This window comes from Pituophis catenifer, unplaced genomic scaffold, assembly GCF_029215685.1.
Source record: "Pituophis catenifer annectens isolate HBS135680 unplaced genomic scaffold, rPitCat1.0.hap2 SCAF_1, whole genome shotgun sequence".
In the NCBI taxonomy this organism is placed as follows: domain Eukaryota; kingdom Metazoa; phylum Chordata; class Lepidosauria; order Squamata; family Colubridae; genus Pituophis; species Pituophis catenifer.
In genome coordinates, this window is record NW_027256881.1 from 100078459 (window position 1) to 100102804 (window position 24346).

The window sequence follows — 24346 nt, forward strand, 5'->3', positions numbered from 1 at the left end:
CCACGCCCACCAATTCACACCACCCACAGAACCAGTAGTAAAAAAAAATTGAATTTCACCCCTTATTTGCCTCTTGTAGATTGCGTGGACTTGGCCGAGAGTTGTGTAAGCTTGATTGATTATGTGCCATTAAGCCGGGGTCAAAATCTTAGTAGCCCCTGGATAGATTTTCTCTAGGAAGGCTCTGTCCCCAACCTTCCTTCTCTTGTACCAGGGGATAAATATGTAAAGCTGTTTTTAATGTATGAAATAACCCTCCGAAGGATCCGCGTAGAGTAGATTATGTTTCTTCTCTGATTTGTTGCCAAAATATTACTCAAAAATGAACTTGCAACATATCTCCTTGAGAGGGTTGGTGACATTTTGACAATGTAAATATATCATGGTTGGGATTTATTTATTTGTTGGATTTGTTAAGATTATCCCACTCCAAGAAAATTCTGGGTGCCTACATATATCACCTGAACAGAAAACAATGAACTGCCTGTTTTAGTGAGGTGTGCAAGGTTTTGTATTCGTACGTTCTTTTACCACTTAAAATGGAAAAGGAAATTAAACCTTGGTGTATTAGCTAGGAAGTAAGTCCCCAGTGGTCTCTCCCTATTAGATGGATCTATATATAGATGGGTCCCTATATTGATGGGTATCAGGAGCTGGAGCTTCTTAGTGGTGGTGTCTCAGTATGAATTTTCCAGCACTGTTTCTCATCAGCCATGCTGTGATTGGCACCACTTTAAGGCAATTCTGTATCCCACTCCTCCTCTCTTAATGTTTAGAACTACCGTATCATCTACTTATGTGAAAAATCCCAAATTGATAGTACAATAGTTGAAATTAGAATTAGGGAAAAGGGAGTGTCGGTTAGGCTGTGGGTCTCTTTTCATATCCTAATTTAAGAAGAATGCTTTTGCTGGAAAAAAAGTAAACCAAATTGCATTTCTCTCTCAATGAGTATGCTGTTACAAGCTCAGGCTGGCCTTACAGTCTATCCCTCCCCCCCCTCCCTGTTTCCTATTTCCTAGCTGTTTCTTTCAGCTAACAGCATGGCCTTTGAAGCTGGAATCTACCTAGCTTGCCATGTGTTACTCCACATTCTTCTTCTCTACTGTCAGAAAAGATTTAATCAAAAACAGAGGGGGTTTAGTCAGCCTTGTTCTTTGGAGATTTCATAGGCTGACGCATGCCTTTAAAAGGGAAAGTACAGAGATTTCAATGAGGTTCAAATTGTCTTAAGAAATGCACAAATAGTTGGAGCAGAAAGGATTCTGGCTCCCCCCCCCCTTCTTCTTCTTCCTTCCAAAATGCTGGCCATGATTGGATATGAATTAAAACTTAATATGGACTCGTTCAGGGCAAATTACCCAAACAAATTATCTTATTTGACTCCTCTCCCCTTTCCCACTTGACAGCCTGATTGGATTCATTATCCAGCAATCATTTAAATGCGTACACTGCTGCTGTGTGGCTGGTATCTGAGCCAAACGGAAACACCCCTCCCCCCGAATCCTTGGAGTTTCATCTGCCTTCAGCCATACTGACAGGGCAGATGCAGGATGCACAGATTCCACAGCTGGGTCTTTTTGCTTGTAAGGAGGTGAGATTTCTGCCTCTCAGTTTGTGGAAGGCCTTCAGGATTGTCTACCAAAAGATTCTTGAGTTGGATAATCATAATTCTAGACAAGAAAAGGAAAAATGAAATTAAAAGCCTTCTTAAATACTACAGAATAACATTGCTTCCTTGCTCAGATGTGGCAGTTTTACGGTCCATATAGATGCAAACCCAACTTTTTGGATTATATTTCAACACTAGATATCTGTGGACTTGAAAGATGTATGTCTATTGTATTCTTCATTTCTGTTTAACTTTGTAGGAGTTGAATTATAAGATGACTGAAGGAGTAGTAATGAGAAAGTGGCAATACAATACAGAGCAATTTGCTTTTTTTCCTGTATATTTTGAAAATGCGGCAACTGTTTGGGTCAGGATGAGATTTAACCTGATACTTCAGAGAATAGTTAGGGGATTTTTTTGAGGGGTGACCCTTACCCTGTAGAAGTAAATACATTTTAAGACTTTTTCTGGAATTGTGGAAGTGACTGATATTAAAATGTATAGAACTCTTGCTGTCTTAAAATCATTCTCAGCTGTTTTTCTTCTGCGAAAAGTTTAAAAAAATTAATTTGGATTTATTTCAGTTCATTATTGAATTTTTCCCTTTATGCAACTGGAGCAAGGTTTGAAGAAATACTTGAAGTCAGCTCTACTGGAACTCATTGTTATTCTTCCAAACTTGGCAAGAAAATTAACCATGAAGAATATGTGCTTCCTCAAATGAAATGCATTGATTTTTGGACCAGAGAGCTGCACAGGTCAGAATGGAGAAACTAACACTCCATTTATTAGGTTCCTAAGCCCGAAGATTTCCCTTCCCTCACTAATGGCAGCTTCTGTGTGGTAGGAGTGAGTGAGAAAAATGAACTAGTTGGTCGAGTGCAGTCTTTCTCAACCTTGGCAACTTTAGATATGTGGACTTCAATTCCCAGAATTCTCCAGCCAGCATATAGTCCTGTGTAAATCAAAGATCATGCAGTTGCTTTTTTTCATATTTAGAAGACTGAAAGTAGGAGCTTCCATTGCATCTCAAAGTGTATACCTCATTGATTTTTATGATACTATAGAGCAGGAGTGTCAAACTCGATTTCATTGAGGGCCGCATCAGGGTTGTGTCTGACCTTGGGGGGCTGGGGTGGGCGTGGCTAGGATGGATGTGGCCAGCTCAATGTCACTCATGTCAGGGGCACCTGTGGTAACCTGAGTACTCTGCCAGCGAAAATAGAGCTCAGGAGGGCTGCACGCGACCCTCCCAAGCTCTGTTTTAGAGGCAGAGGCACCACGGGCCAGTTCTTTACTGATTTCAGGGCGGCCCCTCGGGCAAGATCTAATAAGCACTCCAAGGGCTGGATCCAGTTTGAGTTTGACATCCCTGCTAAAGAGGTTTACTGATTCTGATAAAAAAAAAATGCATGTGCAATTTTGAAGTTGGGAACTTGGTGATGAATATTTTAGCCATACACCACAACAAACTTAGATACAATTGAATTGAATACTGTATTTGACAAAGTGTGACACAAGGAATTTGTCTCCGGTGCAGAAGCTCTCAGTGTGCATGCAAGCAACAGAATAATGATAATCATAATAATAATACCAATAAGAAGGGGGAGTAAAGAAGATAATAAGGATAAATAATACTACAGCCATACTATATAGTAAATACATTGAGACATTAGACAGCACTGTGAGAATTAGGTGTTCTCAGAGTGATGGCACGAAAGAAAAAACTGTTCCTGTGTCTAGTTGCTTTGGCCTGCAATGCCCTATATTGCTGTCCAGGCCACCAAAAGAACAATTCAAATAATATATATATATATTTAATGTCTCCATGACATAAATACAAAAGCATTCTGTTGATTGAAAATGAGTTGACTTAAACCTATTTCTTTATTGTATTCATATCCTGTCTTTATTACTTTATAGTTAACTCAAGGCAGCAAACATCCCATATTCCTTCCTCTTCCTGTTGTGGTACCCGAACATCTGAAGAACTCTAAGGTGAAGAAGAGTGTTTTAAACTTTGTTGATTACTTGTTTATTTGAATATCACACAAGCTACATTGGTAGATCTCAGAGGATGATACAATTAATCAAAAGCAATAAGGCATAAACAAGCATTGCTTAAATCGGATCCCATATCTCCTCTTTCAGCGATTTCAATGAATGGAAATTGGAAATGAGCATATTATAATGGAAATACATCTTTTTCTTATCTACTCTGTGAATGATGATCATAATTGTTTATTTCTGTTGTGATTTGTGTTTTCTCCTTTCCCCCCATTAGCTACCATTTGCACTTGGTACTTATTTCCATAGATTTCCTACAGAATATTGAAATGACATCCTTACAAGGTTAGTGTTTTATATTGCCATTTTGCAAAGCCTTTTATTCAGGCCGAACCACTGCCGATAAAACAGATCATGGTTGTCTAATCTTGAATCGGATGAATTATGTCAAATGTGTTAGAAAATTTCAGCCTCTCAAAAACCTTTGGGGAAGGTTTTGCCAGCTCAGTTCCCTCCACTGATCGACTAGGGTGGAAAGCAAAAAAAAAACTGGTGAAGGGAGCAATCAAAGCTCTAATTACGACAGTCTTAATTCCTTCAGGCATCTAGGCAGGTGTTGGCCAAGGCAGTCATCTCTTTAAAGTATTTCCATAAAATGCCCAATTATGTAATACAATTCAGCCAATCCCAATTTTATCTTACCTTCCAGATGTGTTGCTTCCATTTCTCAGATTTCCCATTTTATTTCTGGGAGCACATCTGAATTAGATATGAATGCACTTTTATGCAGAGCAAATAAAAACTTTTATACTGTATATTTTTCCCCCCATTTTAGGCGCTACAATGGGTCGAAGTATGCCAGTTGAAGTGGATGAAACTATTGACTGGTCTCCATTTCCAGAACATTCACTGAAAGAGGCTTCGAACCCTTCTGTAGAAGTTATAAACAACTCAATGCCTATGGGATCTTATCCACCTCAAACATCTCATCCGATGAATGGGCAACTAGGATTCTATAAGTACCTTGATCATGTCAATTCTAATAATGGCATACTAGAAACTTATGGCCACAGTCTTCCACAAGACACCTATGATTCTAGAAGAGGACAATTTCCTGGCCCATCCAGCAACTCAACAGACCGTTCAGAATGTAATTATTTGCCTCAACACAAAACAAACCAGCTCTTGAGATCTCAACCATTAGCTGATTCTCTTGACATCGGGCACAATTCTAGTAATTTGCAAAGAAGTTCATCTGAAATATCACAGCATTCATTTGGTGAAAATCAGGAAAATGTAAAGCCAAACTGGCAGCACGATAATAGGGTGCCAATAGACCTAAAGACAGAAGATGCAGGATATGATTCTCAGCCTCAGGATCCTCTGGGCATTGGACAACCTGAGCTTCCCTTGTCCTTTACTTCTGTTTTGAACCTACAAGACCTTCCAAAGCCTCTGATGTCCAGAGAATATTCACAGATGGACTCTCAGTCATACCCTTTATTTCCACAGATGCCCCATCTTTATATTTCACCACAAGCTCAGTGGCGCCCAAGATACTACAATCAGAATATGTACTGCCAGAATCCATGTAAGCTCATTAGTCATAAATGGTGCTTCTCCTGCTATACATGCATTTGCTGTATTTTTATAAAACGGTTGTCCTATTGGCTGGATTTGTGTCATACTAAACTCTAATGTTGTAGTTTATTGGGGTTTGGTTTCATATGTGGTATTAATGCATTACTCCAGCCTTAATCAAGTGATTCCAGCCAACACAGATTATTCAATAAACTATAATTAAGAAAACAATCTTAATGTGTGGCATTACTATATTTAATGCCATGCATAATTTAATGAATAGCAAAGGGGTGGTGTGCTTGCATGAATCCCAAGCACTTCTTCCAAATTGCTTTTGAACCATGTGCAGCTTTAGTAAGTTGCATGTGGGGTTTATTCAATAAAATGTGAATAAATAAAACCATGTCTTGGTGTAAGAAATGCATGGTCCTTGGCTAACGACCACAAATGAGCCCAATATTCCTGTTGCTTTTGCCCCTTTTTACGACCTTTCTTATCACATTTGTTAAGTGAATCACTGCAGTTATTAAGTTAGTAACATGGTTGCTAAGTGAATCTGGCGCTCCCATTGATTTCGCTTGTCAGAAGGTTGCAAAAGATGATCGCTCGATCCCAGGGTACTGTAACCATCATAAATACACCAGTCAGTTGCCAAGCATCTGAATTTTTATCACATGACCAGAGGAATGCTGCAACGATCATATGTGTGAGAAATGATCATAAGTCATTTTTTTCAGTCACTATTGTAACTTCAATAGTGTCACTAAATGAACTGTTGTTAATAGTTTGTACCATCTATTTACCTGTTATGGGAAGGAGTCCCACTTATACAATGGTCTGAATTTTTATTTTCTGTTATGTTTAGATGGGCAAACCCCCTACCAACATTTTGCACCTTCACCTCAAGTGCAGCTTCCTGTTCCTGGCCCTTGTGTAAGAGTCACCCGCCCTGCTCAGCAAATAATCCCACATTATTCTAGGCCACATGGACCCCAGTGTAATGAAGAAAGGCTGCCTCAGGGGGAAAGCTCTTCCGAAGGACTTCAGAGATTTCAGTAAGTATTTTCCAACCTTGGAGCTTATTTCATTTTTTGCATGCAAAGCTAATGATGATTATTTTAGCATCCTGTGTATATGAACAGTATGCTAACCTTTGCCTGGATAATATCAACACATATATTGCCATTTCACCTGCCATCTCATTTGTTCCTATAATCAAGGCTGAGGCTAAGTATATACAAATAGGTTCCATTTCTAGTTACTGTGAATCAGAATTTAAAACTACTGCCTAACTTAGTCATTATTTGTTCCAAATTTAATGAAGAATGGCTGCTTCAGATTCAGACCATCTTAAATTTACTAAGCCACTGACTTAGAGTAAAGGAGAACACTAGAAATGGACAAAATTACAAGTTCATTGACAATAATTAAGTAAAGTGGATTTGGCCATTTCATTGCTAGTGACTTACAGCATCATTTGGCCATGACTGATCAGATATAAAGACTGTCATTGCTGTTATTTTGACACAACTTTTGATTGGATGATTCTTGAAGACACAGTAAGTCATTAGTGGAGAAATTACCTTAGTGTATTAGGGGTATCAAACGGGCCGGATGCGTCACGCGCAGGCCACACCCACCCCGGCTCCGCAAAGGCAAAAAAGTCACTACGTTACGTGACCCGATGGAGTTTGACACCCATGATCTAAAGATTCTGAGCGAAACTGCAAACCCTTTTTCCTCTTTCTCTAAACTTCTCATCTCAAGAGTATAATAATTTATTGCTGTGAGGTCATCTACAAAATGTATATAAGCCTAAACTAATTTAAAACCTCCCTAGTAATTTCACCAAGGCAAATTGAGTGGTCTTCCCAGGCTGAATTGCCTTGTTGATATGAATCTCTGCTGCTTCTCACAGGCCTCTGATTTCTGGCAGGGAAACAAAATAATTCTTATGTACTTTGTTTCTGTTCCAGGTTCAGTAATTTCATGTCTTTCTCCTTGTTAGCTTCCAGGTTTTCTAGATGTAGTGCTTTCTCTTCTCCTGCCTCTTTGTATTATTCACCCAGGGCTAGCCTCTATCTAGTAACTAAATTATGAAGACTCACTAAATTATGGCATAAGTCAACCAGTCACAACCACCACAGTGTGGGAGGATTTGGAATTAAAAGTGGGTGGAGTTTGTAGTAATGTAGGATTACACTTACCATCTTGTCATCTCCCATGAAACTAGTTTGAAGGCCATAGGACCACTGACAGTTTACAATCAATTTGGAATTAGATTGTAAACATTGTCCTTCAACATAGACTGTTCAGTAAGGGTGTATGTCTACATGCCCGTATATTGTATGTTACTGCTTCTCCAAGGGGCCAAGTCTATTTGAAATGAATGAGGCCACGCAGTGTAGATAGTGACTAACATACATGTGTTTCCTGCTTCAACCCGTAATGGAGCTTTGACATCCCCCTTCGATTTACAATTCCCTCTTCACAAAGGATTGGCAGCTACAGTCACCTTGACTTCGGGATTGATTGATATCACAGAACTGTTTTTATCCCACAGAAAGAGGAGATCTCAGATTCCTATCAAATTCTTCAGGATTTCTTTTAATTTTTAAGATAATAAACAGAACATAAGAAATAATTGAAATCAAAAAAGTAAAAATGCCAGTGGCAGATTTCTTTTAAAATCCTGATGGTCTTTTCAAGAGCTTGGATACACTTGGCATACAGAAAGCATACTTCAAGATGTATTGATACGACTTCCTCCAATTCTTATTTTGAGCAACAAACTCTTGTTGAAGTAATTAGGACCTCTGCTTGCAGGATTGCACTGTCACTGAGCATCTTCAGTCCTGGCAGGCCCCCATTACAAATGGAGGTAGACTGGTTTAAATCGAGTCCACCCCAATTCTTGTTTCAACAAATAGGAGAAAGGTTAATTCATTTTTCAGACTCAACCCTTCCAAGACCGAGTGGCTGTGGCTTCCGGCGTCCCAGTATAGTCAGCTGGTGCTATCGCTGACTATTGGGGGTGAATCTTTGCCCCCCCACAGAGAGGGCTCGCAATCTTTTTTTTTTTTAATTTGATTTATATGCTGCCCTTCTCTGGAGACTCAGGGCAGCTTACAATGCATTAAGCAATAGCCTTCATACTTTTGTATATTTATATAAAGTCAGCTTATTTCCCCCACAAACTGGGTCCTCAATTTACCTAATTTACCTAATCTGGGTGTCCTGGATGCACAGCTGTCTTTAGAAGAGCACATGACGGCCGTGGCCAGGGAGGCTTTTTATCAGGTTTGCCTGATCCACCAGTTGCGTCCCTTTCTGGACTGGGATGCCCTACGCACAGTCACTCACGCCTTTGTCACCTCCCGGTTGGACTACTGTAATGCTCTCTACATGGGTCTCCCCTTGAAGAGCACTCGGAGGCTCCAACTGGTCCAGAATGCAGCCGCGTGGGTGATTATGGGTGCAACCCATTGCGCCCATGTAACACCTCCCCTGCGCGAGCTGCACTGGCTCCCAGTGGTCTTCCGGGTGCAATTCAAGGTGTTGGTTACCACCTTTAAAGCGCTCCATGGCATAGGACCAGGGTATTTACGGGACCGCCTTCTGCCACCGATAGCCTCCCACTGACCAGTTCGCTCCCACAGAGAGGGACTCCTCAGGGTGCCGTCGACCAAATTATGCCAGCTGGTGACACCCAGGAGGAGAGCCTTCTCTGTGGGAACTCCTGCCCTCTGGAACGAACTGCCCCCGGAAATACATACAATCTCTGACCTCTGGGTTTTTCGCCGTGCCCTTAAGACCCTACTGTTCTGACAGGCTGGGCTGTCTATTTAAGTGGTTTTAACTTGGGGTTTTAAATCTCGGCCGAAACTGTTCAATTGATTTTAATTAATTTTTAATGGTGATGTCTGTATATTTATGTTTTAAATTAGCTGTACACCGCCCCGAGTTCTTCGAGAGAAGGGCGGTATATAAATAAAATTAACATTAACATTTTTTTGCATTTTAGAACAAAAGAAGCTTTTGGGTGGGGTCCTTAATCTTCCCTGGCCTATAAATGCAGTTTTCCCCAGCTTTTTCTGAACACAGAGTATCTGTATGCCTTTATTATTAAGAAAGGACACCAAACATGTACTCAGAATCATAAGATTTGAACATTTTCAGAATTTACAGTGGTTTTTCTTTCTCTTCTCAGTGACCAATTTCAGAAGCAGATGCTTGAGAGTAACACACCGTTTGAAATATACGGTGCCCATGAGGGCGTAGAGAGATTTCCTTTTGATTCCATGGCTCAGTCTGGAAGCATACCCACCCCTGGGGCTATCCCAAGACCCCTGACTAATTCTGCAGCCAGAGGGACACTGAGGACCAGCAATTTGCCTGAAGAGCTACGTAAGCTACTGCTGTTTCTTGTTTGTTAGTTCTGTATGTATGTATGGGCTGGAAATAAGTAAGGATCATTCCTTCCCCCACCCCCACAGTATGTATCACACACCATTTTTGCATTATTGAGTTCTTCTACTGATTGAGGGATTTCTAGAGCTATATTAGCAAAAAGTGTGAAAGACATTCCTATAAATCTTTCTGATTTATATAGCTAGCCTGTTCAGCACACGACTCTGGGTGTCTCTTTGTGCTTGCAAAATGAAAAGAAAAACACCCAAAGAACAGGATTAAAAACACAAGCAGGGACAAAGTTTTAAAAAGCTGAAGGAAACAAAATTTTTGAAGATTTTATCTTGTTGTTGCTTCTTCTGTAAACAGAGGCTTCTTCCTAGATAGAGATGGACAATATACAGGTAGTCCTTGACTTATAACAACAATTGAGCCCAAAATTTCTGTTGCTATGTGAGACATTTGTTAAGTGAGTTTTGTTATAAATGTGAATCAGTTGTCAAGCATCTGAATTTAAATCACATGATCATGGTGATGCTGCAACAGTCCTGTGTGTGAAAAATGTCCATAAGTCATTTTTTTTCAGTGCTGTTGTAACTTTGAACAGTCACTAAGACTACCTGTACTGTAATGAGCTCTGAATGATCCTGAAACTGCAGCTGATATAGAAAGCAGTGATTAGATTTCTGAGTTGGGGATCTTATCAGGGACACAAGACACTTTCGTTGAAGTTGTTACATTGACTTCCCGTTAGCAAACAAGACTGGTTCAAGGTTTTTTTTTTTTTACTTCTACAGCTGTAAACAATTTGAGGTCTGAATTTTGGGAATGTCTTTACTCTTACACAGGGGTCCCAAACCCCCCAGGCCGTGGTCCATTACCGGGCCTTGAGCCATTTGGAACCAGGCTGTGGAATTGGTGAGTGAGCAGTGAGCAACTTGCCCGCTGCTCGCATGGAACCATTCCCTCTCCCGCCCACCTCCGCCGGTCTGCAAAGCCAGAAAGATTAGGGATGTCTGCTCTTACAGACTTCCCCAATGACTAAAATCCAAAGGTCCCTGTTGAGACTACAGTGTGTCACCTTGTAGTTGTTTATTTATACTCGCATATATACAGTCACCTGATTTGTGATGATTCTGGTAGCCTACAGTTAAAAAGCAAGAACACTACCAAAAGCAAATTATAAACTGCAAGAAGACAAATGTATAAACAACCCCCTCCCTCATGCAGTAGGCTCAACCATCAACCTTCCCCCCAAACTTGGCAGAACAGCCAGGTTTTAATACTTCCTGAACATCATCAGTTCTGAGAGATGTAACCAGCACCATAAATTGCACCCAGAAGCCAATGGGTAAGCCATAAAACTCATGGAGCAGTAGGGTCACAACGGCATAATGCAGTCTGCCCAAGGCTGTCTGTACTGCTACATGCTAGGCCAGCTGCACCTTCTAAGTAGCCTTCAAGATCAACCCTGTGTAGAATGCATTACAATAGTCCACTTGTGAGGTGGCCGTGGCATTAGTGACTGTTTGGAGAATCTCCTGGTCCAGGAAGGATGAAATTGAGGCACTAGATGTACAGAGAGCCTCTTGGCCACACCTGCCACCTGCTCTGCAGCATATCACCTTGCAGCTACTCATGGTAGGCTGCCTTTGTGAATTCTTTGGAATTCAGAACTATTTTGTTTCAAAGCACACCTGTTTTATTTATTGATAATTATACTTCTCCTAGGTAAAGTCTTTATAACCTATTCCGTGGATGCAGCTGTGGAGGTCATGAAATTTGTGAACTTTTTATTTGTGAATGGATTTCAGACTGCGGTAAGTATTTTATTCTGGAAGCCTGCACTGCAAAGAGAAAAAGCGTGAATATCTGAAGAGAGGCAATTCTAAATTCAAAGTGGTATTGTTTGTTTTTTATGTGCCTGTCTGCCTAAATATTGTATATTCCATAATGAATATTATATAAAAGAGAGCCATAAAATTGGTTTAAGTAATACATGTAAATGTGAATTTAAAGTGAATGTATTGGGTGGAAATGATGTTTCAGATTCATATTTTTAAAAGGTGTCTCCAGCAGCATCCTGCATATGTGAACAACATTCAGAGAGGTTGACTTCTATATTAGAACTTTCATGTCAAGAATTTCCCTTTATATTTTATTCTTCCGTGGCAGTAACTTTATAAACATCGTCCTCCAAGACTGAGTGAAACATAGTCTGATATGGTAGATACCAATTCATGATGTGTAATGGCGGAAGTTGGCCTGGCATTTTGCAATCTATGGACGCAAGAAATTTGGCTTATTCTAACAAGAGCTTCCTTGTTTGTCCATCACCAAAGGAGGGCTATTTGCTGGGACTCCTAAAGATCCTGGTTGGATTGAAACTATGCAGTATTTTAACACGACACTCATAGTTTTGGCAAAATGTGTGAATTTGAGCACTGTGGTTTGTAAACCATGACTTATGACAGGCGAGTGTAACTTTTGGGGCAGATGAAATCACCATGGGGATGGCACAGGTGCAAAGTGGGCAAGGCCTTATCACACAAGTGTTGTTTTTTTTTCCAGGATGCATCAAGTTGATTTAACTAATTTCTTCACTGTGATATGAACTGCAAAATTTTTACCAAGCTGAACTAAACATAGTAGTGTTTTTTTTTTTACTGGACAGTATTGTTGGTCTAGGTATGTTTGCATTAAAAGCTTCTTAAATCAAACTATTTGGAAAGGATGCCAATGTTGAATTAAGGTTAAAGTAGCCTCCTAGAGAGCAGTCAGAGCTAAAGAAATCGTATTAATATTTTCACTTTTTAACAGATTGACATATTTGAGGACACCATCCGAGGAATTGATATTATCAAGTGGATGGAACGTTATCTAAGTGATGTAAGTAAAGATAAAATGTAAATCTTGTACTTTTTTCGTGCATGGAATACTTAAGGTTGCTTCCTAAGGCACAATGAACTAAAATAGGAATCTGTTCTCTCCTCCCCACGTGGCTTAATTATTAATGTTTTTCCTGCTCTGTTTCCCTCCCCTTTCCTTGAAATTAAAATGGAAGCAACTGAGAGAAGAAAGCCTGGCTCTCTTTTTATCAGTAATATTCCTTTGCTGAGAATTTTGAGGAATGTTTCTCTGAGTAATGAGCTATCCATCTTGTCTGTGTTATATACAGGAATGTACGTGTGTGTGCGTGAGAGAGAGAGAGAGATACAGAGTGAACAAAAACATATATCAAGCACATCAATTAGCTAGTGTATATTTTGGATTAGATTCAAAGAAACATATGAGCAGCAGTGGACTGCCAAGAGAACTTGATTTACATATTGAGCTAAGCTATAGTTGTGCATATGGGTATGCCATGTAAACCCAGGCAATTGGGGCTTCGTTTACCAAATAAGGTTAAACTTTTGCTTAATTTATTATGTGAACCTAAGTTCCGCTCACTTTAATAATTTGATGAGATAGACAGGTCTTGCTTGGGGGGGAAAAAGATTATGCTGCCCAGAAGAAATCTATCGGTTGCTAGAAACTGCATGCTGGACAGATAAGTTTGCATATGTTGGCTTAGTACTTGTGTAAGACTAGATAAGGAAATCATGAACTGTGGATAAAAGGCAGTTTCCAAAGCTTTGTACCTATGCCCCAACAATGTGCAAGCCAAAGTGACTAGTAAATCCCCCAAATCAATATCCTGCCAGTGTTCAGTGATAAACTAAAGGAAGCATGTGCTACACTTCCAGTAAGCTTCATATGCCTACAAAAGTGACACCTATACTCCCCAAAGAACCAACTGATAATTTTGGCTTCATCTCCCTATTACATTACTGTCTCTTCTACCCCTCAGCCAACTGAAGATGATAATATAGTAGAGCATGCTCTACCAAGCAGAAAAGGTTGTCCACTAGTCCTGCTATAAATTTCAGTACTCTTTCAGGTTTCAGATAGGATACAAAGTCATTTTTTAAAAAGCCACAGTGTGAATTAATACAGTGTATGAATTCTCCTTTATGGAAGGAGAATCTTTGTGATTGTGGCTTGTTTTGTTTTTAAATCTACCTCCTAAAAATAAGTTTTAAATTTTGTGGCTTCTCTTGAAAATAAGAGATGTTTAATTTCTTCCAGAGCCTCTTAGCTATTCCAAGCTGTGAGAATCAACATTATAAATATGCATTCTCGTGTGTGTGTGTGTGTGTGTGTGTGTGTGTGTGTGTGTGTGCTTTGTAGTTATGTCCAATAGGCTGAGTTGGTGATTTTTGTGATTCAGCACGGCCAATGCTGAAAAATATTTTCTCTCTCCCTTAAATTAAACTCTGCTTCATGGGAGATCCACGAAATCTGGTATGAGGAATTCCAATGTATACTGTACCGTCTCACTGCCAAAAGGAACTGGCTTGCCTTATGCTTCCAAGGAACATCAGATCACGTAAAATCCCAGCTGGCAGCTTTCCCAGCTGTTTTTGCCCAACTGTGCTGCATTTTATGATTTCATAAAAGTGTTTCTCTTTCTGACAGAAGACAGTAATGATAATCATAGCAATCAGTCCAAAATACAAACAGGATGTTGAAAGGGCTGAATCCCAGCTGGACAAGGATGAACATGGTTTACATACTAAGTACATCCACAGGATGGTGAGTGAGGACACGTGCTTGCCATTTCAAAAGGAAGTCTTCAGCTGCTGCTGCTGCTTCTTCTGCCAAAATATTGGTGTTTGTGCTGTGGTTAAGCCGTGCTTTGTTCGTATTTAAAACTTTGCTTTCTGCGGTGCTTCTTAGAGAGCACGGCAACTCCATGTTCTGTAAATGCAGTTGATGATATGTGTGGCTTTGTGACCTGTTTAAATCCTTTCATACTTGGTTCAAATCTCTGCCATGTGATCTATGGGGACCCATTGGGGAGCAACTTGCCATGGAGGCAAGTGATGGCGTTTGCATCTTGACATCATTGTGCCTTGCCACAGAGGAGTATGATATGAACATATCTTATGCCTGCACTGAACATGTGGAACACACTGAACTGCTACACCTACACTGGAGCCCACTGATGGCAGACTGCAACATACAAACAGAATTGTATTTTGTGGAATTTTTCTAGCCACACTTTCATATCCACCCCTGAGTTACTGTATTCTCTTTCTCTGCGCATTTGATCTTTGTCTCCCTACGGCTTCTCCATTGCCACAAGACTCAGCTTGATAACATGTGTGAAGATTCTCTCTAGGGTTTCCTCTGATCCGATTGAATAAACTGCAACAGGGCTTCCTGCCTTTCAGCTAGAAAAGAAATGCTATATAATGTGCTTGTCTAGAAAGCTTCCAACAGGACCAATTTATCACAGAGTGAGAGCAGACCCACACGTGCAGCTGGAGGAAAGGCGGTGTTTTAGGCATGCAAAGATAAGCTCCCTTCGGTGGCAGCGGTGGGGAAAAGAGGCAGAGAAGGGAGGAAAAGCTATTTGATCCTTACTAGCGGTGAATATTTTCTGACACAGATTTCAGCCATACAATTCAGCAAATGCCACATACATCTTGATCCCATTCCACTGATTTTGATAGAAGTTAATGTTTTCTCTCTAGGCTCCCAAGGATGCCTAGCCCTTGCTGTAGTGACAAGCCTGCTGCCAACATTGTAATGTGTTGTCCTGACTTCCTTTACTCTTTTTAGCGTTTTGCAAATGGCTGATGTTCTGAAACATAAAGCAGCCTATGAATGCTTACATCAGACTGGTGATGAGTTATGGCTGGGGTATTTCAGCCAGAGATAAAGCTGGAGGTGTCTGGCTGTTCCAATCTCTATCTGCTCTCAATCTCTAAATCAAGATTGTTACGGTATGCAAGTTAAACCCCACTTGATATTTTCAGTACTGTTGTTATACTTAAGGAAAAATTCAGACGTAAGTGGATAAATCCTGCAATATAGTTGAAAAGCTTCCAGAAATGAAACACAATTCTGCTTTCAATTGTCCATCTGCAGTAGCATTCAACAGGTGTATAAATACAAGACAAGGGCCTTCCAACAAAAATACACAGCAATAAACCTCACAGAACAGCATATGCATCTTGCACGTGCTTATCTGTTGCTCAGTGATAAGGGGTAATTAACACCTAGGCTTCTTGGTGCTCTCTGAGCTTGGTTGCTTTCTTGCAGATGTTTCATTACCCAAACTAGGTAACATCAGTGCACGTTTCATTACCCAAAACAACCAAGCTCAGAGAGCACCAAGGATCCCTCATTTCAATCATGAGCAGGGATGAAATTCAGCAGGTTCTGACAGGTTCTGGAGAACCGGTAGCGGAAATTTTGAGTAGTTCAGAAAACAGGCAAATACCACCTCTGGCTGGCCCCAGAGTGGGGAAGGAATGGGGATTCTGCAGTATCCTTCCCCTGGAGTGGGGTGGGAATTAAGATTTTGCAGTATCCTTCCCTGCCACACCCACCAAGCCATGCCCACCAAGCCATGCCCACAGAACCGGTAGTAAAAAAATTTGGATTTCACCACTGATCCTGAGCTACAAATATTCTCCTTTATTGGTACACCCAGGCTCCCCTATTTCCAAAAATCTAGAATGGAAAACAGTATTGCTCAGATCAGGGCACTTACATGTTGTGTCTAACATTGGATCATAACCTACTTTCACCGTTCGGATTTCTATGCAATTCATAATCCAAGAAAAACATACATAAATCTATCTGATTGTGTCAGTGTGCTACTGTAGGGACATGAGTCTGTTTATAGCTGAAGGCCATTGTACATTAGAAATCAGAATACATACATCTGAAATTAATGTTGACAAATTTTCATTCTTTTGTATTTTTTCAGATGCAAATTGAATTTATACAACAAGGAAGCATGAACTTTAGATTCATTCCTGTGCTCTTTCCCAATGCAAAAAAGGTAATATGACTAAGGCAGAATAATTCCATTTTGGTGCTTGATGAAAATTTCAATTGGATCAATAACATTTTTAAAAAAATATTTGGGAACGTGAAGTAAAAATTCTTTTGGCATTTGATGTAAGAATTTAGAAGAATGTTTCACAATACTCTTAAAACAGAATTATAATTTATATCAAAACGATACCTCTACTCTCAATCTGTACCCAAAATCTGTTCTGCAGAATATGCAAAGATTTTTTACACCCAACTAGGTTCTCATACTGTGTAGGCCAGAATCTCATTTTGTAGAACTACAGAATTGGAAATAATTCAAATTAAAGCATTGGTGACATGTAGCTATCCAATATCTAATGATGCAGAGACCATCAACCCTTCTAGGTATTTAATTCTTCTGTTAAACTACTCTTGTATTCTTATAACTTTAAATTCTTACTTGTCCTGCTGTCTGCAATGGTAATGAACAAGTCTTGGCCTTCTTTGTGATACCTTTTGTTCAGATTACATTTCTAGTCTCCCGGGCTACTTCATTGGTCTTTTCTGAATCACTCCTAGTTAATCTAAGAAGAATCCAGATTAAAAGTCTAATGCCCAGAACTGGTGGGTCTGACTAATGCCCAATGAAGTACTAATGCACTATTAGTTCCAGTGATTTGGAAACTATACTTCTAGTGATGCAGTATAGTTGACAAATCCATGTTGATTTGTTTTCAAACATTATTTTCAAACATTTTTCATTCTCATTTCATTTGGTACTTTACCCATTATCTCAAACTTCTCAAAATTTTATAAACAGTCTATTAGACCATTAGCAAATCTTTCAGTACCCTAGGATTACGTTTATCTGACCCTGGAGATTTGAATTGATTCAAAATATAGAAAAAATGTATTTTAACAGTTGAAAACAAATCTGTTCCTTGATCCTGCTCTTCACAATGCTTAGTGAAACACATACTTCCATATTGGTTTTTTAAAATGGCTAAAATGGGAATTGACTAGTTTTGCCTTTTCTTTGTTACCTGCTAACATTTTGTTACCTTCTTGAGAAGCTGATATACTGATTATTTTCTCTTTCACTTTGAAAATTTTAAAAAGTTTTTTTTTGGGGGGATGGGGATTCCAGATGCTGCATTCTTCCTTTGTGACTTCTCCTTTGTTACAACATGAATCCTTGTTTGGTTGGTTATAACTTAGCATGAGGTGTGATCATAATCATATTCAAATAGGCGGTTGTATCTATAAATCTGTACATTAGGAAGATAACAAAATAAGCCCTCCTACTCCCCTTGTAATATCACGTACAAGAAAATCTTTATAAATTCTCCTTAATCAGCATGGGAAAAGTTACTACCATAATCTAGAGTAGGTTAGTCAAGATCCTACTGAAGCTTTGCTATCAGAGCTATAGGGAAGCTACATGACTTTACTGTACCTCAACATTATAACTATGGAATGCAGATTTATATTTATTTATTAGTTCAATTTATATGCCGCCCTTCTCCGAAGACTCAGGGTGGCTTACAATGCACTTATAGCAATAGTCTTCATTCTTTTGTATATACCTGCTTATTAGGACTTTTGGCCCCTCATAAGCGGTGTTTCTACAAAGTCAGCTTACTGCCCCCACAATCCAGGTCCTCCATTTACCTACCTGGGAAGAATGGAAGGCTGAGTCAACCTTGAGCCTGGTGAGATTTGAACTCGCACTAATTGCAGGCAGCTGGTAGCTAAGTGCTACATAACAGCACTTAGTCTGCTGCACCACCAAGGCTCTTTATAGGACTTTAAAGCAGAATGATATAAGAAGCAATAAACATGCTGGGAAAAGGCTTCATACAAGTGATTTCACAAGGACTTACTGAAATTGTTTAGAAAAGAAATCCACAGCTTAACTTATTGCTTAGTTTATTGGCAAAGACATATGAGGAAGATGGGAAACTCATGTCAAATGTGGAGTCTGTAACTCGAATGGCGAGTATGTCTCAAAAGCTGCTATCAAGAATCAGGAGGGATTATATATTGCTTCTTTCTCTCTTCTTTCCTACCCACATTCTTCTCTCTCTCTTTGACTTTTCCTTCTCCACAGGAACATGTACCTACCTGGCTTCAGAATACTCACATCTACCATTGGCCTCGGAATAAAAAGAACATTCTCTTGCGGTTGCTGAGAGAAGAGGAGTATATCGCGCCTCCAATAGGACCTCTGCCCACTCTCCAGGTTGTTCCATTGGGAGCACACATCTGAAGCACACATGGACTAAATGTTGTACAATTATCTTGGCTGATGGCCAGAGTTTTCCTGGCTACTCTTCTGGGTAATGAATGGCATGTGCACCCTCTCCCCTTCCCACCACAAATAGAATTTGTCTTGGGGTGCAGCAAGCCGATATGTTTCCTTTCCTTCTGAATGTCTCTTTCTGATGCTGATCAGGCACATTGCTGCATTTCAACAAACTGCAAATGGAAAAATGCATTTCATGGTTGTTGCTTTTCTTCTGTCTTGAGCAACATTCCAAGTCCACAGCAAAGCAAACAAATACTAGAATGAGGCTGAATATGCAAAAAAAAAAAAAAAAACCCACAAAAAAGCCAGGATACTCTTGTTGGCGCACATCTCGTTTTGTTGTCAGACAGATGGACATATATTGTAAAACAATATTCCAATGCTGTTTCATGTACACGATAAAGGAGTTACTTTTCATATGGACTGTCATTTTTGTGGTAAGAAAAACATGAGAGTTTAATGTTTTTATTGTTAGTAAACATAGTCATGATCTTCAAGGATGCTATTTAGTTAGGCACTTGACTTATCTTTTTAAAAATAGTTTGCAGATGATCCATAACATAATTCAGAATATTCCTTCTCTTGCTCTGTCTTAGAGCAAAGCCATGTTTTACATTTCCCATATGGCTGTTCTCAAAATGAATACCTACCATCAGGGCCGGATTTTCCTATAGGCTAACTAGGCTTCAGCCTAGGGCCTCAAGATCAAGAGGGGCCTACATTCAAATTGTTAGCAAAATTAAAATTACACTTTCACTATAGGTGAAAGGGCCTCATAAGTGGAATAGCCTAGGGCCTCTTTTCATCTAAATCCAGCCCTGCCTACCATATGTTCTTTCTGATAACAGATACTATTGCTTATAATAATGGTTTAACACAGTGTTGGCAAACCTTTTCGGCATTGAGTGCCCAAACTGGAATGCGTGTGCATGTGTACATGCCGGAGCACCGGAAACCAGACGACCAGCTGGTCTTTCGATTTCCAGCATGTGCATGTGCGCCAGCCAGCTGGTCTTTGCAAGTGCCGGAGCATCGGAAACCCGAACATCACCTGGCCGGTACATGCATGCCTGTTTTTTGGCCATTTTTGTGTTGTTTTCTGGCCTTTTCCACTGCGCCAATGCCCGCAAAGACCAGCTGGCCGGCACGCATGTGCGTGCTTGAAACCAGCAGAGCAGCTGGCGACGGTGCACGTGACCACAGAGAGGGCTCTGCGTGCCACCTCTGGCACATGGGGCATAGTTTCACCATCACGGGTTTAACAACTCTTTGTCAACAGTAGCAAACTATGAATAAGCTAGGGAATATCTGCTAAGGTGACATGGAGAACAGCAAGAGGCCTGATTCAAGCTTTTGTTCGAAGGAAGAGGTAGGTAGCAAGAAACATCAGTAGATTTTTGGAAGAATTAAGGTAGCTTAATCAGCACTAACATGGCCAATAGAGTAGTAATACACTACTCAGTATCTGCTAGGACCTACTAGTCGTTCAGCAGCAGGAGATCTTCCATCTGTTCCACAGATGTCTAGTGGTGCCTACTGTCTTCTTGTCACTCAGTCAGAACACTCTGTTATTTCTATCTCCTCACTCAAAAGTACTATTATCTATTTGCTTGGGATTTCTTTTCCTTTTCCCTAACTTGGTATCCTCCTGATATGTTAGATTATACCTTCCATCAGGTAGAAGGCACCAATCTGAAGAATACCCAGAATATACGGACATCAAAGGCATAGGATTATATATATCTATAGAATTACTGTCTGTGGATATCATAACTATAAACAGAATATAGCAATGAGAGTGTTTCTTTTTTTAAAAAAAAATACTCCATACAGAGTGGGAGCACTATTGAGTTTGGTACAGTGGTGAAATCCAAATTTTTTTACTACCGGTTCTGTGGGCGTGGCTCGGTGGATGTGGTCTGGCTTGGTGGGTGTGGCAGGGGAAGGATACTGCAAAATCTCCATTCCCACCCCACTCCAGGGGAAGGATATTGCAAAGTCCCCATTCCCTCTCCACTCCTGGGAGAAGGATATTGCAAAATCTCCATTTCCACCCCACTCTGGGACCAGCCAGAGGTGGTATGTGCCAGTTCTCTGAACTACTCAAAATTCCCGCTACCGGTTCTCCAGAACCTATCAGAACCTGCTGGATTTCACGTCTTTCTGCCTGTTTCCTTACATTTAATGTTAAGTTTGGCCATACCTATATAAAAGATACTACCATGTACCTTTTACGTATATACATGTACCTTTGCAGCAGACTGGGTTAGTTCTCGATCTGTTCTTACAACTATTGTGTCCAAAAATCTGATGTATTGATGACTTTACTGCACTGTATATAAAATCCCAGCAGGCTACACTTCTCTTCTTGAAGTGTACAGCATCTCTAATGAACTTCTGGGAGGTCTATTCCCCCAGTGTTGGGAACCCTCACCACACCCAGCTCTTCTCTCTCAATTACCACTATTCTCATCATTTTGACAATTATTGTAAGTAAGCTTTTCAGTGTTCTTTAGGAACTGGAACATAAAAAAAAAAAACCTGGTGCAAATACTACAGTGTAGAAATGCCCATAATTAATTAATACATCAAGGAAGGGCACTCACAACATTCACATCCCTGAACCTTTACATTTCACCTTAAGATGAAAAGGACGGTAAACTTTTGGAAAGATACTTGTACTTTACAGAATTCATCTCAGAACCGCTGAGATACTGTACCAACAATTGCTCATTTCTCATAGTGTAGGGCCAAAACATATTTTTCACTCTTAACAACAGTCAGTAGCAGGGTTGAGATCATAGCACATGGCAGGGATGATGGTAGTTGGTAGGGAAAAGGATTAATGTAGGCAATCTTCTTCCTTTGTGGTTCTGCAAAAACCCGTTTCCCTAGAATAACAGTAAACCCAGGAAAATAGCATGTACTAGTTAAAAAAGAAAAACAAACTGGTTATTCCATCTTTAGGCTTTGCTTAACACAATTTAAATGAGAAAGCCAAGACCTATTACTACATGTGAAACGAGATAAACAAAGGTGCTTAGTCCAAAAAGCTACTTAATTTAAAAGGACTCTTGTTAAAAACCCAGTGTCTCTTATCTTGTGTTAGCAGGGCAGAAATCCGAACCACTGCTAATTCTAACTACAGCAAAGTTCAAAGGGAGAAACAATTCATAACTGTGCAACAGAAAAGAGGCAGATTGTTGAAGGAGAAAGATAATTACTATAATTTATCACATGTCCACATTAATGAAGCTCAACTGAATACCTGGGTTTTAAAAGAAGCAAAGCTGTATAGCAATAAGCGGAAAATAACCACTTATAGTCTCCTTATCACGGAAAAAAACAATTTTGTTTACTTTCAGATATACGTGTAACCTTTTGCAGACTGAAATAAATGCAGTGGACAGATTTGCAAAAGAAGCTATATAGATTCTGGTCATTATGTTGAATGATTGTTCTTGAAAGCATGACAAAGGCTAGTGCTTTTCATCCCACTGTTCTGATGTTATTATTACACGGTCCAAATTGCAACAGAATGAGACTCTTGCCTTGAGTACTTTAGAGTTAAAGGTATAATTTCTAAGAAAGTGAGAGGAGTAATTCCACAATATTTAAGGCCAGCAATGTCTGGAACATTTTGAGGATGATCTCAAAGTTCTTTCTTTGTCTGGAGAGGAATTACAAAGAGGAAATGTCTTCACTGACTCTTAATTCTGCTGTGATTGTCAGCTCCACTTTTTGCAGAGCTATTTTTGGTCAGCCATTTTTTCCCTGGAAGCAGGGGTGAGATTTTACCGGTTCGGACCAGTTTGGGTGAACCAGTAGCTCCGATGATCAGCTGGGAGTGAACCGGTTCACTCTGACGATCAGGTTGGCCCGCCCGCCTGCCCCTGCGCTTTACTTACCTTTATCTTCTCAGCTGATTGGCACGGTAGAGAAACGCATGATCACCGAACTGGTTGTTAAACCGGCAGCATCCCACCACTGCCTGGAAGCCCCATGGTTACGTTTACCATAGGTGTTATATGAATACAGCTATCAAGTAAGGAGAGACTATACCAATGGTTTGACTTGGTAAAACACAGATTTTATGTTCCTAATTTAAATAGATTAATAAAAATTATTTAAATTCAAGCAAACAATACATATAGGATTGTGTTTAGCCAAGATCAGCTTTCTAGCTCCATATGTTGCTACTTTCCCTTTGTCATAGTTGCCCTTATGATAATTGGCATTTCAGTTTGATATATTTTCCACTGTGCCACAATCACAGCTGTTTGATCCTTACATTAAAAATAACGCTTCAACACAGCTGTGCCTATTCATCATTTCAGAAAAATTAACATGGCCAAGAATCTTCCATGCAAGTCACACTATGTTCTCTAGAATTCTGTTACGTTTCTTCCCCAGGTCAAATTGCAGCAGTGCTGCATGACACAGCTCAAGTTATGCTACTGCATTGATGACGTTCTTGTTTATATGGTTTTATTTTATTGTACTCTCATTTATGGTAAGCTGCTTGGAAAAATTTGCAATGGGAGGATATAAATGTTTACCACACAGCTTCAATATATCCATTTTTTCCTTACAATGGGCCCTTATGACAATTGTGGTTTTCAATTCTGTGCTGTTACCAGATTCATTTGGGGGATGCTGCTAAGGGACAATAAAACAGCAACAATAAAGCAGTGACACACCCACACACAGAGTGTGCTTTGTGTGTGTGTGTGTGTGTGTACGTGTGCATGTCAGTATTGGAAATAAGACAAGAGAGGGAGGAATCCAGAGTCATTCAACAATCAGAGAAATAAATTTAGGAAGGATCCACCCTCATTGATTAGACACTTAAAAATGGCAGTGGGAAGTTTGTATCTTCACACTTGCAAGATTTTGTACACGTAGCCTTAAAATAGATTTAGCTCATTTCCCACCATGTTTACCCAGGAGGGCTGACAAAGCTACCCCCCCAAGCTACAACTACAGTGCTATTGGTCACAAAAACCATGTGACCTGCCTATAATTTCCTACTTAAAATGTACATAATGTGACTATAGTAAGCATGCATTTGTACTATATGAAAAATGTTTTTACATCAAACTGAGCCAGTACAAAAGTCAGCTACAAACTGCTGCAACAAATATAGATTGTCCTTGACTAATGAACACAATAGGAACAGAATTTCTATTGCTGATGCAGTCATAAAGCAAAATGTCATGTGACCACAGTCCGGGGTGGGTTGCCGTCATTAACTGGGAACTGCAGCTCTTTGAGTGAGTACCTACTCATATCCAAGCCATTCCAGGCTTGACCCCTCATAGCTCCGAGTCTCAGTAAGGTAGTAAGTAAGATCATGCATTTCCACTACACTTCAGCAACTTTTTGCAAAAGGATTTTGTGAGATGCCATGGCTCTGGGACTGCTTTTGACTTTTTTTCTTTTTTGGGACAGCTAAAACCCAAGAGCTTTTTTTTTTTTTTTCCAAAGAAGCTTTCTAGCACGCCATGACTCTGCAACTGCTGTTGGCTTTTTTTATTTTCATAGACAAAGCCCAG

The 24346-nt window shown here is 39.9% G+C and overlaps 1 protein-coding gene across 1 annotated transcript; it reads left to right on the top strand.

Annotated features, from left to right (window-relative positions):
* Nucleotides 1-2244: 2244 nt before the first annotated feature.
* Nucleotides 2245-19181, top strand: TRAF3IP2 (TRAF3 interacting protein 2). The gene is made up of 11 exons (XM_070932801.1): nt 2245-2370; nt 3536-3610; nt 3897-3964; nt 4455-5210; nt 6066-6255; nt 9411-9607; nt 11342-11430; nt 12431-12499; nt 14129-14245; nt 16434-16508; nt 18594-19181. The coding sequence occupies exons 3-11, from the start codon at nt 3949-3951 to the stop codon at nt 18750-18752; spliced, it is 1668 nt and encodes a 555-aa protein (XP_070788902.1). The 5' UTR covers nt 2245-2370; nt 3536-3610; nt 3897-3948; the 3' UTR covers nt 18753-19181.
* The last annotated feature ends 5165 nt before the right edge of the window (nt 19182-24346 follow it).

Coding starts and splice junctions, on each gene's coding strand:
- TRAF3IP2 (XM_070932801.1), top strand. Junction 5,211..6,065: donor TATGTACTGCCAGAATCCAT/GTAAGCTCATTA, acceptor TGTTATGTTTAG/ATGGGCAAACCCCCTACCAA. Junction 6,256..9,410: donor GAAGGACTTCAGAGATTTCA/GTAAGTATTTTC, acceptor TTCTCTTCTCAG/TGACCAATTTCAGAAGCAGA.